This window comes from Zootermopsis nevadensis, unplaced genomic scaffold (assembly GCF_977971745.1).
Source record: "Zootermopsis nevadensis isolate Lab colony 2312 unplaced genomic scaffold, Znev_1.0 Znev_ptg000019l, whole genome shotgun sequence".
NCBI lineage: Eukaryota > Metazoa > Arthropoda > Insecta > Blattodea > Termopsidae > Zootermopsis > Zootermopsis nevadensis.
This window is the reverse complement of record NW_028259151.1, coordinates 10157326-10176767: the sequence shown is the minus strand read 5'-3', so window position 1 is coordinate 10176767 and position 19442 is coordinate 10157326. Positions and strand designations below refer to the sequence as shown.

General features: G+C 42.5%; 1 protein-coding gene across 2 annotated transcripts in view; it reads left to right on the top strand.

Annotated features, from left to right (window-relative positions):
* ssh (Protein phosphatase Slingshot) overlaps positions 1–19442 on the top strand; it is a 143590-nt gene that overhangs the window by 30665 nt on the left and 93483 nt on the right. For both annotated transcript variants that reach the window (XM_087351290.1, XM_087351289.1), the window contains exon 2: positions 14858–14913. In XM_087351290.1, coding sequence (XP_087207416.1) covers positions 14858–14913 — 56 coding nt within the window. The remainder of the gene's footprint in view (positions 1–14857; positions 14914–19442) is intronic.

Genomic DNA, 19442 nt, shown 5'->3' with positions numbered 1-19442 from the left:
GAATACGCCATCAGGAAGGTCCAAGGTAGGCAGGAGGGTTTGCAATTGAACGGGACACATCAGCTATTGGCATATGCTGATGATGTTAATTTATTGGGGGACGATATAAATACAATAAAGAGGAACGCAGAAGTTTTACTAGAGGCTGGTAGACAAGTGGGGCTGGAAGTAAATTCAGAAAAAACTAAGTACATGTTAGTATCTCGTCATCAGAAGACAGGCGGGCAAAATTATCTTAGGGTAGCTAATAAATCCTTTGAAAGGGTTACAAAGTTCAAATATTTGGGAACAACAATAACAAATCAAAATGATACTTGTGAGGAAGTTAGGAGGAGACTAAATTCCGGAAATGCTTGCTACTTCTCAGTCCAAAATATTTTGTCTTCCCGTCTGATTTCTAAGAACCTGAAAATTAAAGTATACAAAACAATAATCTTGCCTGTTGTTTTGTATGGGTGCGAAACATGGTCTCTCACTCAGAGGGAGGAACACAGATTGCAGGTGTTTGAGAATCGGGTGTTGAGGAGGATATTTGGGCCTAAGAGGGAAGACGATGGGGCGTGGAGAAAACTGCACAATGACGAGCTTAAAAATCTGTACTGCTCCCCCAGTATTGTGAGGGTGATTAAGTCGAGAAGAGTGAGATGGGCGGGACATGTAGCGCGCATGGATGGGACAAGAGGTGTGCACCGGGTACTGGTTGGGAAACCTGAAGGGAAGAGACCGCTGGGGAGACCTAGACGTAGATGGGAGGATAATCTCAGGCGGGATCTATGGGAGATAGGAGTTGAAGGAAACTGGATTTTGTTGGCCCAGGACAGGGTCCGGTGGAGGGCTTTGGTTAATTCGGTGATGAACCTTCGGGTTCGGTAAGCCATCTAGTTAGTTAGTTAGTTAGTTCTGTCTGACGACAGGTCCATATGAACAGGATCCTTCCGTCCTTTTCTCGGACTGGGAACTGTTCATATACGTTCTTGGCAGATGATCCAGAAGTGGTTTGCCATTGCCTTCTTCTGTGTGTGAATGGAGTAATTGTTGGGATGCCACGGAGGAAAACTCCGTGTTGCCTAGACCACGGCCTTGCCCAACACAAGTTATAAATTCGGGCACCGCCGGGAATCGAACCCGAGACCCCAGGATTACAAGGCCAGCGTTCTAACCGCTAGACCACCGTGGCTTGTAATTATTATTATTGGTAGATAATAACTCTCCTAGTTTCGCTGTTTCCAGTGCTGAATTATGTAACCTGAAGAATTAGTACCTACGGCTTCCTACACTTTGGGTTATGCGTTACCGCAATGTACAGCAAGTGTTTTGTCTGCTAATATTTGCTTTCCCACAGTTTACGTGGTATTTCGCTGTAGCCCGACGGACTTAGCAGGAATTTGTCCGCGTTACAGTAATGAAGGTAAATATTGTTGTGTTATAAATTCGTAGCTTGACCGTAATACGAATAATAAATACTTCCAAGTAATTTAAACGTTTCTTAATGATATACATGTTTATATAAATAAATATTAACAATCTTTGTCCACGGTTTCGTTGCGTAAATGTGTTATCTGCGTTTTGCTTAGGAAGCGAATTACTGAAATCCTAAACATTCTCTAAATATTGTACAGCGCGTGTTGGTTGTTGTGTTGTGGCGACACGTCCGGATATTTCATTTTGCAATTTGAATTTATTATTATTTTGTATTCTGTGAAGGTGAAGGTGATGTGAAATGCATTGTGTGCAGTGGAATTTAACGTGTTTATACTTTATTGAAAGACGTGTACGTAATAGCTCGGTATTATGATCACACCGACTGTACGGAGCAGAGTCATTCTTAGGAACGCGTGGAATCTGATATTTATTTTAAGGGGCCTGATTATACTTCTGTGTTATTATCTGTATACCCCTTGAAGAATTTTCATACAACGTGATTTCCTGAGCTTAAGGTCTGTCATACGAGTGGACTATTCCAACAGCCGAAACACATTTGTGGCCACTCTAATTGCTCTCTCCTGTTGGAAGCAACGTTTATTGTTATTATTGGCTTTATTATACGTGTATATATAAATTTCGGTATGAGCCGGGATAGCTCAGTCAGTATAGTGACTAGCTACGGGCTGGACGACCGGGGTTCGATCCCCGACGGGGGCAGAGGATTTTTCCTCTAGCCTCTGCGTCCAGACCGGCTCTGGGGCCCACCCAGCCTCCTATACAATGGGTACCGGGGTCCTTTCCCGGGGGTAAAGCCGGCCGGGGCGTGATGCTGACCACTCACCCCCATCTAGTGCCGAGGTCAAGGAAGAGAGGAGCTATACCTCCACTCCCCCCAAGCGCCTACATGGCGTATAGTGGGACAAACTTTACTTTTTTTATATAAATTTCGGTAGTTGTGGGTTATCGGGACACAAAACGGGGGAGTCAGATATCTGGAGTTGGATTGGCACTTAGTTCGTTCATCTGGATTCATATTTAGCTTAGTTCATGTGGCGTACAAATTATAACGGCGATATTTTTAAAACGATTCTAAAATCTATAAGCGGATTTTGGCATCCGGAGACAGTAACAACGATTAACATCTCATGCATATCCAAATAATATATAATTTTTTTGTCATTTATTGAAATAAAATATAATAACTTTCAAGTAATATGTCATTTATCTACACACATTAACCTAACCTAACTTTTTTTTTAAATCGATGTGTCCCGATAACCCACAAGTACCTAAATTTCTCATTGAGAAAATATTTAATGTGGCAAGTACGAACTCACGTTTTTGTACCTTAATACATGTGTGGTTGTTTGTAGACAACGCACAAGACGTCCATGTGATGTCGTCTGCCTCAGTTCCTCAGTAACTTCTGAAATTATGAACAGGTTTTCCTGAAACTCAGTGTAGATGTGACGCAGACACCCCTCCCCCGATCTCATGAAATACGTGCAGTCAGCACGAACTATTTGCTGATAAGTGTTGGGAGGAAGGGAACGTCGCTCAGAGCACGTACTTCGTTGTATTTGTGTGTGCGACGAGATTAATGCAAATCATAATGCATAGGCGTGTTTGTGTGAACAGCTCGCGTGAAAACCTACGATCCTTCAAGGTAGGCGTAATTTATAAAATGTTGGATTCATCAAAAGGACCAAACCGGTCTTTACAATTTAACTTTCCTTCTAATAGCGATAGGTCTGTGTGATGTTGGGGGTACACTATTTGTGACGCGCGCGTACGAATACAAATCTCACTGCAGCCACACCAGATTTAGAGTTGGTGTTTGTCTGTTGGGAGCAGAAATTGTCTGCAATGCGCTGACGTCACAGGGATAAAGTAGCTGGAAGGCTGAAGAAAACTGCGCACTGAGGAGCTCCATAATTTATAGACCTACATAGCGTTCTACCAGATATTACTGTAATATTTAAATCAAGGAAAATGACTTGGGCGTGTTACAGCACGGATTAAAATATAAAGCCTAAAACCTGAAGGGAAAAGGTCATTTGGAAGGACCAAGCGTCGGTGGGAGGATATTAAGATGCGACTTAAAATGAACCGGGGCCGGAGGTGTACACTGGATTAATCTGGCTCAGGATTCGAATTGGTGGCGGTCTCTTGTGAGCATAGATCTGAACCTTCGGGCTCTATAAATTGTAGATCATTTCTTGACTCGTTGAGTGAATATCGGGTCCTCTTGGAAGACACCGCTCTATAGATCTTACGACCGTATGACGGTTAATATTTATTGGCCAAATCGTGTAACATTTTTCGGCTGAAATATGTCTTACTAAATTTGAAAAAAAGTTGAGAAGCCATTCAGCGATAGACTTAGGCTTGCGGATCACAAAACAGAAGTAATAGACGGTATACGAAGTGGCCTACGTTGAGAAAATTGTGTTGACGCCACTGAATCTAGCAGGAAATATCCAGAAGTTCTTGTGTCATTCCGCGAGGACGTACATCGCTAATCTCGGCCCCTTTCAGTGCACAGCTTCATTCATACAGCTGCAAAGTTCTGTTATTAATTGCCGCATACCGGAACATGAAACATCCCACAGTAACACAGAATCGCTTGTCAATTCATCTCTATCAAGAGATTCCTCTTGCGAGAAACAGCCTCTTCGGCCAAGTTCTTGCCTTCCTCTCGCATGCCCAACGTCGGCTTAGGGATTCCGAAAACATCATATCTAGCCACGTATTGTGTTGGAGTAATTAATTACATATAAAAATGTCAGTAGCTTTATAGGGAGTTAGGCATGACCCTAATGGTTTGCTATAGTTCAGTATACATGGTCTATTTAGTTTCGTGTCTGAGACTGTAATGAATAGCAGATTAGAATTCTCTCTGGGGATCTGTTAACGGGATAAATGATGCGTATCGTCATTTTTTGTTATGGTGTTGGAAGCTGCAATGGTATAAATATTTACTAAGCTCCCACCCAGCGGGTAAGCCGTTCTTTGGTAAAATAAAAAAAAAAACGTAGCGAAATCGACAGCTTTTTGTGGAAACCTGTTTTGAATAGTTCATGACAATGTTGAGCCCCCTTCCTGTTGTCGGAAAATACGAGCTTAAATCCCCGAATGATACTAACGTAATGGAAGTTTTTGTCGAAGTTTGAATGCATCTGGTGCGACACATCGTGGTTTTATTATTTTTTTGTCCGTCGTCTAGGTGTCATTAAAACCACGACGTTTCGGAGGTTCGGCTTCGTTTCTTCGCCAGGTTAAAGAAGGACGGAGCCTAACTTCTGGACCCCCTTGGTCGAGGTGATCTCAGAACTGAATCTTGTGCCTTTACACATATACAGGCATACCTCGTTTTATTGCGCTTCGCAGATATTGCTGGTGTTATTTTTTTTTTTTTATACAAATTTAAGGTTTGTGGCAACCCTGCGTCGAGCAAGTCTATCGGCGCCATTTTTCTAACAGCATGTGCTCACGTCGTGTCTCTGTGTCACATTTTGGTAATTCTCGCATGGTTTTTTAAGTCATAATGCTATTGCATACTTAATAGACTACAATTTAGTGTAAACATAACTTTTATATGCACTGGGAAACAAAAAGAATTCGTGTGTCTCGCTTTATTGCGGTGGTCTGGAACCAAATCCGCAATATCTCCGAGGTATGCCGGTACCTCACGAAGTGAAAGAATTTCGTTTCGAATGTGATCGTTAGGTTTATGTGAAATTTTAGCAGAGACATCCGGAATCTGTTATTCAAATGCAGAATATGTGAGACCATTAAAGATTGCCGTCTTATGAGGTTGTAAATAGACTGAAAATGGAAAACTTCTGTAATCTGTAGACTAATTTGGCACCTTGACAGCACGGCGTTTGCGAACCGATGTTATTTGATAGCCAGGGAGAAGTAGCAGCAGCCACATGGACATCATAATCAGGTTCTTCATATAAGGAAATAAATAACTAGTTTTAGGAGTTAGGGCTTTGAACTCTTTCTTGTATTACCTGCGGGTTGTGAGACGTGGTGGACTCATCGGTGCCATTTTGCGCCACAGGAAATCGTAGATTAAACGCGTTGTCCTTCTTCCTTGTTGTCACAGATAATCTGGTATTTCTTGGATGCTAAGGTGAGACCTTCAAGAAGTTCTTCGTGGTGGAAAACTGAAATGTAATCTGTGATAGAACCGTAAGCGCCTAGCGTTAATTCAGTTCGTACCGCAAAGAGAACAACATTTCACTATTTAAAAGGTTGATTGGTTAATGATATTTGAGGTAATAATTGCTGTTTACGGACAGAATTGTCACAAAATGCAGGCGGAACATACCTCGAAGGACGGGCAGATTTCTGTATTTTTGTTATTGGTTGCATGTACTACACTAGAATAATTCTTGTTTTCTTACGTATTACGAAACTTGTAGGCATATTTATGTTTTATATACAAAATTTCTCTTGTCTAGTTCGAGTGTTTGGGCTGGGGATCGCAGTCAAACTGAAAGTTAAATATTTTACTCGGAAATAAATATAACGAGCAAACGTTGCACCTTTTTTCGAATTATCTGTTATCACGGAAAATGAAGGAAACTCGAGCAAGTATTATTTATATATTGCGGAAAGTTTAAAAAGTAGAAGTTAAGACATCTCTTGGTCTTGTTGTAGGCGTTTCGCAAGATTGGAAAACAATTTTGTTATGAATGAGCTTTGTTTATTGGTCTTAAAGGTTGTAACATCATGCCCGTTACAACAACGTGACTTTACAACATTTCATCATGCTTCTTTCGTAGAAATCTGTTCAATGTGTGTATGTATGAAAAATTCAGCCGGTATCTGTTCGTATTTACAAACGTTACGTATTTCTTAGTGCCAGATGTTATGTTGGCATTGGCACATCGCTGGAATAAAAAAACAGCGTGTTGCATTTCGGATTCCTGCCTGCATACTGCCTCGTTTGCGTTAATGTTTTAAGCTTAACTGGTGTGAAAACATAATTACTGATCGGTGGCCCGGGGGGGGGGTCTCCAAGATGACAGCCTTCTGGAATAGTGCCCCGTGTAGTCTCGTAGCTACCCGACGTTTCACATGTACTTGATGCCTCCACCAGCAGGGCATCGGAGACAGTAAGCACCTCTGAAACGTCGGTTTACTTCTACTAGATCAGTGGTATTCAAACTTTTTTGTTCGCGTACCCCCAGATATAATTTCTCTTCAACTTTGTACCCCCCAAAGTTGTTGGTGTATAATTCAAGTTATACATAGTATATAATCTACATCTAAAATAAATTAAATAAATTACTTTACTGATTATTCTGTGTTTATCATAAAATAATATATTTTTTTAAATTTCACGTACTCCCGGGGGTACGCGTACCCCAGGTTGAATACCACTGTACTAGACTACACGGCACACTACTCTCGAAGGCCGTGTTATTCATTTCTGCCGTCTGGAGGACCTAAAATATCACATATTTTTTTACGATGTAAGATTCGCGCTGGTAATACGAGGTGCGATCGAAAGGTTTCAAGACTGCGCGTATAAAAACCCGTACACTTATCTCAGGTATTAAATTCATCCATCACCCTCGAAGTAGTTCCCCTGGGAGTGAACACAACGATCCCAGCGCCGCTGCCAAGCCTGGAAGCATCCCTGGAAATCTTTCTTTGTCAGCCTGTCAAGCACCATCTGCGATTCTGCCTGAATCTCTTCTATCGTCTCAAATCTCCTTCCCTTTAGCTGAATTTTCATCTTTGGGAAGAGGAAGAAGTCACACGGAGCTTAGAAAGGAAGTTGGGGTCGGTTCTTGCAAGATCTTTGAGCTCCTGACAAACGAGAAGTCGATTCTGCTTCTGGTCCTCAGACAGGATGCGTCGCATGTGGAGTTCTTCCTTTAGAATCAGCTGACAGGTCCCATAGCCTATCCCAACAATGTCGCACAAGTCGTTGATGGTACGACGTCGATCTTCGTGAATGGCCTGCCGAATCTTCGTAACATTTTCGGGCGTTGTGCTCGAAGATGGTCGTCCAGAACGCTCGTCATCATCGACAGAGGTTTGGCCATTTTTAAAACGTGAATGCCACACAAAAGTTTGTGCACGACCTATTGCGGACTCCCCAAATGCTTGCTTTAGCATTTCATAGGTTTCCGTAGCCGTTTTGGCGAGTCTTTGGCAAAATTTGATGCACACGCCATTCCGAAATCGCAGGAGGGTCGGTGTAATGCACTACCAAAACGCCCGTAACTAAGAAACAAATGCTAATTCGATGATGCCGGCTGGCACACTGATTCACTATGAATGTAGGCCGCACCCCCTAGCCGCAGAAGCTCGTACTACATCCGGTTCGCCCTCTATTTACACAGTCTTGAAACTTTCCGATCGCACCTCGTATATAGAGAAAGAAATATAATTCACCTCAAGTGTTTTGAGCAAATTTTAGAGAGCGGTGCTGATAATGCATTTCTGATGATATCTGCGGTTGCAGTCATGTTTGTGTTTTATTTCAGGCTGAAGTTACGTCAGAGCTCGTTTCAGTGACACGAGTTTTTGAGCAGGGCATTCGTCGAAAGCCCTGAAATATTCCATTGATCGAATTTTAGTAACTTACGTCGTTAGCAGGTTACTAATGAACGTGAATAATCGCGATGCTCTTGAGAAATAGTTCAAGTGCCGAGTCAAGGAATTGCGTGTTGCATAATAAGTGTCCTGTTCTAGTATATAATCCGGTCCACTCTTTCTCATTCTCTCAGTCGTAGTAGATATTCATTTAATGTTCTTGTTTCGGTGTGTATACAACAACAAAAATTGTGCTTTTGTAAATTTTTATAAAAAAATATTAGACATTAAAGTAATTAGATTTTTTACACTGTCTACAGATATTCTCATACCATAACCAAAGCCACTTCACTGCCACTCCCAGTTTTCTTGTCCCATCTTAATATTGTTATCCCATCTACGTCTTGGTCTCCCTGGAGACTTCCTTAGAAAAAGTTTGTCTGCATAGTGGTTGGTCTGTCTTAAATGGGCAGAATATGACCACTTGTGCCGCGTGCTTTGCGCATTGAACAGTCCGACACTGTGCTGCTGAAGCTGGGGGGAGGATCACTTCCTCCGTCCGGAAATCTTCACTGTCTGGTTCGCTCTAATTCACGCAGAGAATTCACCCTGTTTTCGTGTCACCACCATCCCCTTTAGAACATTCGAGAGGAAAAACGACTCCTCGACACATGTAGGCACTTCCACTGCTTTGTGGTAGACCCCCCGTCCGTCCGTCCTTTCTTTCAGAGACAGACGCTTTCATGTCTGTTGGAGTATCCGAGCCTGTAATTTTTTTTGCTGTGTAGGTTTTGTAAAACCATGGGTTCTCGGTAAAATGCGATAATCATTGCATATCCATCCTTTGCTTTCCTGATTTCTTTCATTATGACCGAACAGATTTTTAAACTAGTGTAATTAACTTTGAAAATTCAACGGGAAGGCTTCTTATTTGATATATAAAGTATATTGTTAATTCTGGACCTGGTCCTAGGATTTGGATTTGTCCTTCTACGAGGTGCGATCGGAAAGTTTCAAGACTGTGTCAATAGAGGTTGAACCGGATGTAGTACGAGCTTCTGCCTTTAGGGGGTGCGGCCTACATTCATAGTTAATCAGTGTGCCAGCCGGCATCATCGAATTAGCATTTGTTTCTTAGTTACGTTCGTTTTGGTAGCGCATTACACCGACCCTCCTGCGATTTCGGAATGGCGTATCTCGGTCCGTATACAGAATAGACAGTTTCACTTGAGGACGGGAGTAGAGCGAGTTGTCGAAACACTTTGGCTTCATTTTTAATATACGTAACTATGGATTAAGTCTAGAGAAATCGGAATACAGGAAATAAACCACCGTTGTTAGACCCGTATGCATATTTAATAAATCTTAATCGTGATGTTAAACTATAAACTCCCACACGGAGTGACACAAATCTGCATTTATAGATTGGCCACGACGTTTACTTGGCGCTTGTACGAGTAATTAATAGCTCATTGTTTCACCATCTAAAGATGAACGTGTAAATTTCAGATTAGATCACAGATGTGGATGTTATCCGTTTAAGTTAAGTGTAATTTGCAGGATTACGTTCTTACGTTGTGTACAGGTTGATCTTGAAAGTCAGGCGACCCGTTCCTGGCACGTGTTCTGTGCGAAAAAAAAAGTTTTAAATCAGGAAACAAGGAATGGTGTTATATTTAGGAGTTGGAAATGTCCTTCGCGTTCTAAGATGCGTGTTTTTACTCTTGTATCGGCGCTGTAACACTGAAGGTCGACCGGAACGGTTTCTGTGTCCTGGAAACGGTTCGCCGGACGAGAACGAGATGCAAGGGCGGTGTTCGACAGTGACATCGTGTTTATTAATTCAGTCTTAATTGTATCTAGTTGCATCCATCGACAAGTATTTTAATATGGGTTGCGTGACTTTCGATCGGCTTGTATCATGTGTTAAGGACAGATTCGTGGAAGGTCGAAGCCTTGAGACAGAATTCTCGTCGGTTGACACCAGGGCTGTTACTTTGAACAGGAGAACTGCCGAGACTGTCGCAGGTCGAACGAAATTGGCAGGAGCCGCGATAATAAAGCTGTTCCCATTGCTACTTAAGGCTTCGACCGGGATGTTCTTTTGTTAAAACTTATGTGGTACCGCCTGATTCGACTTCTAATGGTTAAGTGAAGTGTTTTCTTCGCGGTACGGTCTGGATTCGTAAATATTATGAAGACGAGATTCGGCTTCAAAGGGTTAACCAGCTGATTTTCGTAATGGTGAGGTGTAGTGTTTTCTTCGCGGTACGGACTGAATTCATAAATAATATTCAGACGATCTTCGGCTTCAAAGGGTTAATGAATGGTTTAACACTTTCAAGTGCAGGGCTAAGTCTTAAGAGGCTTCACTAAGTGCTCGCAGGTACTTTAAGAGGCTGACGATTCCAGTTTAAGGTACAGAAGCCGGAAATTAAACAAGGTGTGAGTTCTGTCTGACTTTCTTACTCTATAGTTTTCCAAAGTTACTATCTTGCATTTGGGGTGGGGGTGGAGCTTCAGACCCCGCTTACCCTTTGACCTTATGACATCACTCCCTTTAAAAGAAGTGCAAGGGCTGTGCCCACTTGTTCCCCACCTGAATCGTCCAGTGTGTGACGTGGCGGTCTGCTTCGTGTTTCTCCTGCGACTGCTGTGTCGTAATTTCCGAGCGGTTCTGCAAGGTATCGCCGTCTTCGGCAGTGGGGCCGTCCGTGGAGCCTCAACGTAGTGGTTGGGAGTTGTAACCACCACAGCGATTTGCTTTGTTGATGCAGATTTTCAGGCGCGAAGGGTGTACACAAGTCTGCAGAGAAATCGGCAGGTGGAAAGGAGGACAGCGTTCCATTTTTACTCACAGGCGTCTTCGTTCTGTTCCCTGTGTGTTTGAGATGACGTAGCGAAATGAGTTTAAATGCGGTCACAAAACATTCAATCTCCCACTCTTCTAGCTGTTTGCTTTGTGTGGACGAACTACAAAAGGGCTTTGGAGGAGTAGATACTATGATAGTTTTACTTTCTTTGATGATGTTTGCTGTTTTCAGATTGATTGCTGACAGCTCCTGTCTTGAAAAACTGTTGGTACACTCAGACGGACAGGAATTTTATGAAACCTGTAGGTTCATTGCCGTGTTCACAAAACCCCTTATTCTGAGCCAGATTAATTCAATCCACACCCCTAAACCTTCTTCAGTAAGCTCCATTTTTTTTATTATATTTTTGTCCCATCTACGCGTCTAGGTCTCGAGGGTGGTATCTTCCCCTCAGGCTTCCTAGGCAAATTTTTGTTCGTCTTTCTCATATCCTCAATGCATTCTACATGCTACACCCATCTATGTTAACTTTTAGAATTTTTACGCAATCGTCACGTGATGCACATTCGGACGATGAATAATTTGGTTTGTAAGATTGCTAATGTAATCCTTGTACATTAATAAAAACAAAATTAAGCTAGTAGGAGAATAGCAAAGTACAATTATTTCAGCGATGTGTTGTCAGATCTTCAATGGCCTCGACTGACTCAGGATAACGTCGGAGGACATGGATTCCTATTCGAAAGTTATTCTCTCTGAATCCCTCTATACGCTCCTTCAGTTTGGCCCTAGCCTTTTGAATCATCCTGTATACGTATCTAAGGATTAATGTGGTCAGAGTTTGTGCTGATTGATGTTATGAAGAAACATGGACCACTAAAATTTAATTAAATGTTATATAGTTCTATCTTCCATGTTAAGCGAAACATTTAAAAGAAAGCACGCGTCATAAATTCTTCTCGGAACTTATTTCGATTCTTCTGGGGTCTCTGGTAATCGTGGGAGAAATCATGTTTATGTAATAATTTATCGACATTCACTGTCTTCAGTCTTACTTTGTCTGTAATGAAATCGCTGTGTGCTTTAGTCTAAGTTGCACAGTTTAAAGATCGGAGTTAAGTTTTGGTTTTTGATTTTATGGTTGCAAGTTCTCTCTGCTTCTTTTCCGGAATGAAAAACTGATTTATGCTCTGTGAAACTGCTGTCGGCATACATCGGGATTGGAGCAACGAGGAAGGTCGAGTAATTAGCGGCGAAATTTGTTACTGAATATTAATTTGAGGCCACGCTTCAGTGACCTCAATGTGTGTTTCGCCGAGTAGAGGTCGTTTTACACCTGCGTCTCCGAAGTGGGGCAGGGTAAGTAAGCTCTGGTGGTGGAAGTTGGTGCAGCCTTCGCCATATATGGTCAACTTCGTGGTGAGCTCTTCGAAATCTTCGCGTCGTAGTCGTGATTTGCGCGCTGGAGAAAGTGCTGCCTTGATGCGTTTCGTGGTAAACGCGCGTTATTGCGAGTCCATTCGTTTCAACTTCGGTTTCTGGTCGAAATGAGATTATAAATTAGTTCTGTTGTCGCCAAAATTATCAGATGTCAGCAAAGAAGCAGTTCTTCCGTGTCTGTTCCTGTATTTTGGTATTTAATCTTGAAATTAATAACTTCTGGTTGCTGATAATTGTAGCATTTGGGGTTCCCTCGACGGCAAGTATTAAAATGAGTTTCTTCCGCGTTGTAGCGTCGTTTAGTCTGGTATAAACTAGCCGGACTACAGACTACAATGCGCAACATCTCAGTAGGCACCCGTCTTCGATAATTAATTAGTTTTACCCTCGAATTATGGTTCTCGTATGATAATGTAGTGGTTACCAGTACGTGTGGGTCCTACTTTACAAGTATATATATTTTCTATAACTAGTGAATTAAAGGTAGCGTTAAGAGTGTGTTTTAAAAACTACTTTCAATTAATTCCGATAGAAGTCCCTTTGTTTCATCTGTCGATAATTTCCTTTCTTATGCTTGTATGTGTTGGTGTACTCGCGCACTCCGTACAAGTTTCGATCATTATTTTTTTGTTGTTGTGGCAGAAGTGTGACTTAAGTACTTTTCGTTTCATTGAGAGAATTAGGCCCGACAGCATGGCGGACATCGCGTTGCGGGTTTGAATCGGGCATAGACGTTTCGTGTAGTGGACCAATGCCGCGTCCAGTGACCCTCCGAATTTGTCAGCAGATAGCGAAGTGCAATCTCTTTGCTGATAACTATATTGGTAGGAGGGAGTCGTCTAGACCAGTGGTATTCAACATTTTTTGTTCACGTACCCCCAGATATAATTTCTCTTCAACTTTGTACCCCCAAAGTCGTTGGTTTATAATTCAAGTTATACATAGTATATAATCTACATCTTAAATAAATTAAATAAATTACATTACTGATTATTCAGTGTTTATCATAAAATAATATATATATTTTAAATTTCACGTACTCCCTAAGATATCTTCGCGTACCCCAGGTTGAAAACCACTGGTTTAGATGAAAAGAAATGTCGGGTAATACAGATTGGTGATTGTCGCCTTATAATGAGACTGGTAGATATTTATTAACATTTCAAAGGACCCTGCTGCCACCGTCAGGGCCCTGATTATGGAGGCAGCAAGGACCTCTGAAACTCGGGGATCTTCTACAAGATCACAAGGCGCTACAACCCAAAAGTCATCTTCATACCCTGCGCCTTGAGAACCTGAAATCTCGTCGTGTAATGCATTTGTTGTCGTCGCGTTCCGTGGCGTATCTGGCAAGCGTTTTCACAGGAATGAGGTCAGATGTGCTTTGAGAGATATGGTCGCTGCAGCGTATGACGAATGTTTATAGACAGTTTAAGACGAATTCGTCGCAGTCGACTGTTGCTAGGATCGTTGAGAGGGTTACTTAATTTGGGGAAATGTCACAGTAATGCAAACGAAACTGAACACGGCGTTAATTTTCAAGTGTCACTGGAATGGAGGTCAGGCCAAGACGCAGTAGCACTTGATTGTTAATTAAAAAATTTCATGAATTGGTGGGTTCCGTAGTTTTGGTCGTCGAGTTCTAGCTAAATAATGGAAGTGCTCCAAATGATTTTTAGACTCGTTCATTAAAATAGCCCCGTCTGTTCCTACACGTTAAACAACAACTGATAAAACCGATTTTAATTAAATTTTTACTGGGAAATTTGGTAAACAGCTGTTTAGACATTTAATTTTGTTTAGATCTGACAGATTTAACTACCACTTTGTATAAGAACACGCGTACTTATTGAACCTATTTTCCTATATAAATATACTCTTATTTTCCGGTAATACAGCGCGTAATTTTATCGCCGGTAGCCTAGTTACATACCGGAAGACAGCCATCTTCGTACTCACCTCCACGAGAACGTAAGATCCTACTTATATTTATAGTTGCCGCTGAAGAAGGATTTATGTAATTGATGTTCCGTCGAACCATATAATTGCCTTGTGAGGGAAATCGAGAGGGTTGCAGGGTGATTTTGAACTATTTCTACTGCCTGGGTGAGACCTCTTTCCTCTGCGCGAGTGAGGTGTTTACAAACCCTGGGTATGTCTTCGTTTTCATCGGCGTAGGGTGTACTGACAGTGCGTATTCCTTGAATTAGCAGCTTGGAACAATGCCCACAGTTTCATGATAATTACACCTCCGTCTGTTACATTTTGCTCACTCGTGTTTATTAACCATAATGTTCGCGCTTGTGTACACTTCTTAGAAGTCCTTGTTGTATGAATTCAGGCTGACACATCAGTGGCACAGAGAAACTATGCAAACAGTTGGAAATTAAATGTTTTTTTATGCTCACCGTTTGTTTTATATGTGCTGTGTAGGTTCTGTTGTTAAATGACACTCATCAATTAAGATGCCCTCAATTGATTAATGGATGGAGTCATTTGTATGCCGAATTAGCACACTTTTACGTATAAGCAAGAGTGTTTTTGAACTCGATGTTTTAGCTGTGATCCTGTGATAGTTAACTGCTCTTGTAACAGACCTGTTCTGTGTTGCATTCCAGGATTCCGGAGCTGGAGGTTGCGTTGATGACGAGGATCCGACCAGAAATTCAAGGAGGTAAGGTGCCAGGACTTTGTTTTCATCGTGATGGTGCACGGGCTTACACTCGCCTCGGTGAGATTTCAGGGTATGAAAATAATCGTCTTCTGGGATGTTACGCAGTGTAACCTGATAGAAGACTGCCGAGGTCATTGCGGCCTCCACCGTCAGGGCGATGAATACCCCTGAAGACGGAGGAAACACCTCTGAAGTGTCGTCAGTCTTTTACAAGACTACACTGTGTTACAACCCAGAAGGCTGTCTTTGTACCCCTCCCTTTTTGTATGCTTCGGGGCAACATATACCTTCATCAGTACAGTCACGAAAGTGCCTAAAGAAGAATATGCCTGAAACCGGAATCCTGAAGGACCTTTGTCAAAGACCTCATTTCGTTGATGGCAGGCCCGGTGATGATCCATGTAGATCATAACTGCCGTTGGCGTGTACACCTTTTCGGAAGGGCGTTCTTTAATGTTAAATAGGCTTTGACTGGCGAAGTCTTGGTCACTGCTGAGTCGGGATTTACGTTGCTCCAACTCGCTGCAACCACATCTTTCAAACTTCGTTCTGGGGGCTGGGTTGTGATATCGCCCCTTCTTCGCCTGCGTAATGAGTGAAAGATTTTGAGTAGTCCTCATCTGTATCCGTGTTAGTTATGAAACGTCTGGCAAGGAGGAACCTTAAGCTGGTATTGACAGCTCTCTCTCTCTCTCTCTCAAAACTCCCTTTTTCCAACGGAAGAACGCCACCCTTAGGGTTGTCATGTTTGTTCATGATAAGTCGAAAGTTTGTTACAAGACTTATATTTATCGTGGTTATGAAAGGTCTTGTACAAGTGAGAATCGAGTACTTTTCAGTGGCAGAAATAATACGATCCCCTTTTCTGCATTCCTGGGTTTTTTTTATCAGAAGCCGCTCTGGTCTCTCCAAACACGCGATTGTCGTTTATGATATGGGAGAGAAGTCAAATATTGATGGAATGCGTACTTTTCCTCTCTGTGTTCTGCAAGGCTTTATATCACATAGTGCCGTCGTTATCGATATATTAGTATCGATTCTCAATTTCTGGGTATCCCTGTGTGTTCAGTTAGAATCACCTGCTTTGTTGCCTTGAAAAAAAAACAAACAAAGAAGTAGGTTTGTCGTTGTGGTTACTTTTATTTTACCTTAATTTATTAAATAAGAAAGCGAGTGATTGCCCTCGGTCATGCAGTCACAGTGGAGTGAGTGGTGTCATGGTCTGACCGCTCTGCATTCACCTTTGGTCCTACGCCTGTGGTATCCGCTGACCGCAGTACATCAGCATCAGAGACCGTGTAGCCAATAGGTTAGTATTGTTAACGTTTAATTTTGTGACAGTACTTGGTGTGCAATCCTGGGGTCTCTGGTTCGATTCCCGGCGGTGCCCGAATTTATAACTTGTGTTGGGCAAGGCCGTGGTCTAGGCAACACGGAGTTTTCCTCCGTGGCATCCCAACAATTACTCCATTCACACACAGAAGAAGGCAATGGCAAACCACCTCTGGATCATCTGCCAAGAACGTATATGAACAGGTCCCAGTCCGAGAAAAGGATGGAAGGATCCTGTTCATATGGACCTGTCCTCAGACAGAACATTAATAAATAAAAACTTGGTGTGCGCGTTGTATTAGTCTGGTTATGAAGGCTTTCCTCCCCAGGGTGCGGAATTTAATGAGAAATTCGTCGTGCGATATCGCTGATTAAGTACGTGGAAAGTCGACTGTGTAATGATTTAAGGAACGTACATTCGTCGTAAAAGTTTCTGGACAGAATTATCCAACCATTATCCTGGAAGTTTTTTGTTGTTCCAAGTGATGTTATGTCCGTCTGTGTAAACAGTTTTGCATATTGAGACAGTTACGTTTTAAAGGCGGACAGTTTTTTCTTCTAAACTATTAATTTTGACGACTTGTCAAAGTGTTGTGGGCAGAACGTCATTGTAACTGGCAGTGCCTGCATAGGATGTTACGAGTTAGGCGTTTAAAGCACTCAGTTCCGCCTTGTAAGGAAATCTGGGAAGGTGCTCTGAATTGCCTTGTGCCGTAATTGTCTTTTTATAGACACCCCCAGCTCCACGTCTCTGTAAGAAGTGAAAGTTTCACGGGTATTTTTAATGGCGTTTGGAAAGTGCATGTTCATGGCTTGAGGCAGCGTCAGGTGTCCGAATCTAGCCGTCGGGTAGATGGAGGCACGGATTTCGTTAGGACACTTTTACGTAATTTTCTTATTTCTAGATGCGTGTGCAGCGCTGGACTCCTTTCAGCTCATGTTGTGCTTATTTTCTCTGTGGGCAAAACTGTTCTTTTCTGGCGGTTGGACGGGGTCCTTCCAGGAAAGCTTTCGTAAAGATTGAACACAGTCGTAATAAACCCGTAATTTGCAGTTTTTCGTTCTCGTTCGTGCAGAATCGTGTCCAGGTAGGCTGTATCGGGTTTGTCCTCGCAGTCGTACACACACACGTATTAAGATATCATATGGGTCCACGGAACATAAATTAAGTGTCGGGTACTTGCATCCTCAAAGCATATTGGGACCTGTACGTACCACCTTCTTTAGCAATCATTAAGGCCGCGTTTTATAATCGTACGTTTCATATGAGTCTCATCTTAAACTGAGATTATCTCCTTAAACATATTTAACCAGTTTATATCTGTAATGGGGAGGCGTTGTGTTTTCTTTGAGGTACGGACTGAATTCTTATATGATATTACAGCGAGCTTTAGCCGCAAATGTTTAATATGCTCATTACCTAAAGAGAACTGAACGCTGGCAGAATTGGTCGTGATGTTCGGTCTTATAACGCTCTGTAGTTTTGAAGGTGGGCACCGACGTTTCAGAGGAACGTCGCCTGCGTATTTATGGCAGAAGTGAAAATGGAGGTTATATGTTTTTTTTTGAAATGTTTGCAACGACCTACGAGAATACGCGGCATCATAACCCACAAGATCGTACCCCACATTTCCAGATCAAACTAACATTAGTTTCTTCTTCCTTGGGCTAACATCCTGGTTAAATGTCCGCGTTATGACTTTTATAATAGGCGTTGATAATCACCTTAGTTATTGTGCAGCATTTGCTGGTGTCGTGGTTTTTCCCACGTCTAGCCGTCTCCGACTGTCCGAAATACGTTTAAACTTTCGTTTAGTGGTAATTAAACAGAACGAATTGAAAGTAGGCCCACCTAGAATGCTTTAAACCCTGGAGAGGGGGGAGTGTTGGTTTTTCTGAGGGCGCTGCCGCGTAGAGACCACCGGCCCAAATACCTGCAGATTGATACGACATTCTCATAGGAAAACAGTCCAGAGAACCAGATTTTTGTTCAGTGTGTTCTTGTCTGTTCGCCCCCTTGATCACGATCGAATCAGATTTTTATGTAATCTGGCACTCGACAATGCAGCGCGGGTGTGCATCATGTCAGGTCAAGGCACAGCGGTCTGCCTATTACAGGATCCGCCCCTCTGTCTGCATCCATTCCAATTTCACAAGCGGATTCCTTTGAATATGTCATGACCGAGCCCGTTGATTTGTTGAGTCTGATGTAATCAAACGGGAAGCAGGACCAGATGAGAAAATAATAGGAACCAGCAGCCATAAAAACACCCAGAATAGCGGAGGAACGAGTGTCAGTCCTTGGAATCTTAAGTTCCTCTTCATTTCTGCCGGATGTAAGAGAGAATTCAGGTTCGCGGAAGCATTGATGAACATTGCGTGATAGGTCAATTGCGTGGCTGGCTGTGCTCAGACTGGCATGCGTGTGACGGCAATCAGACGTCGTGTCGAACACTGAACACGGTTCAGGAAGATCTTCAACAAACAATCACGATTGATTCCTTGAACAAGAAATTCGTAAGGTGTTGCAAAGGGGAGTACTAGGCAAATTTAGCTCAGTAAAGCGCTTACTCTAATGTGGAATTTAACACAATTTGTACCCAAATATTACTCACTTAACTGTGGTACCACTTTTATTATTTTACTTTTGGAATAACGTAGGACGTTTCGACTATTATGCATTTGTGGGATAGAACTTAATGGGGTTTCAGCTTTCATACCCACCACGTGACAGTTTGGTGTTAATGAAGGAAACATTCGTGAGCCTCGATAGTTCATTCGATTCCAGACCGGCTCTGGGGCCCACCCATCCTCCTGTCCAGTGGTTACCGGGGGTCCTTACACCGGGGGTAAAACCGGCCGGGGCGTGATGCTGACCACTCACCCCCATCTAGTGCCCAGGTCAAGAGGGAGTAGGAGCTATACCTCCACTCCCCCCATACGTCACTGTGGCGTGTTGCGGTACAGCTTCTTAGAATAAACGTTCTCACGTGTTCGAACTGATTGCGCCCCTGTTTCGTGATCCGGCAAATGTGTTCCGTAAAAGTTAAATTCCTTTTAAGTTTTGTGGTTTTGTTTGCCTGGAAATAGATTGTCAACAGCACATTTACAGAACGTGCCTGTTCGGCTGTAGATTCGAGATCAAAAACCACGGGCAAAGAACTGAAGAAGTCGGTAACTTTTCTCGTTTTTGTTTG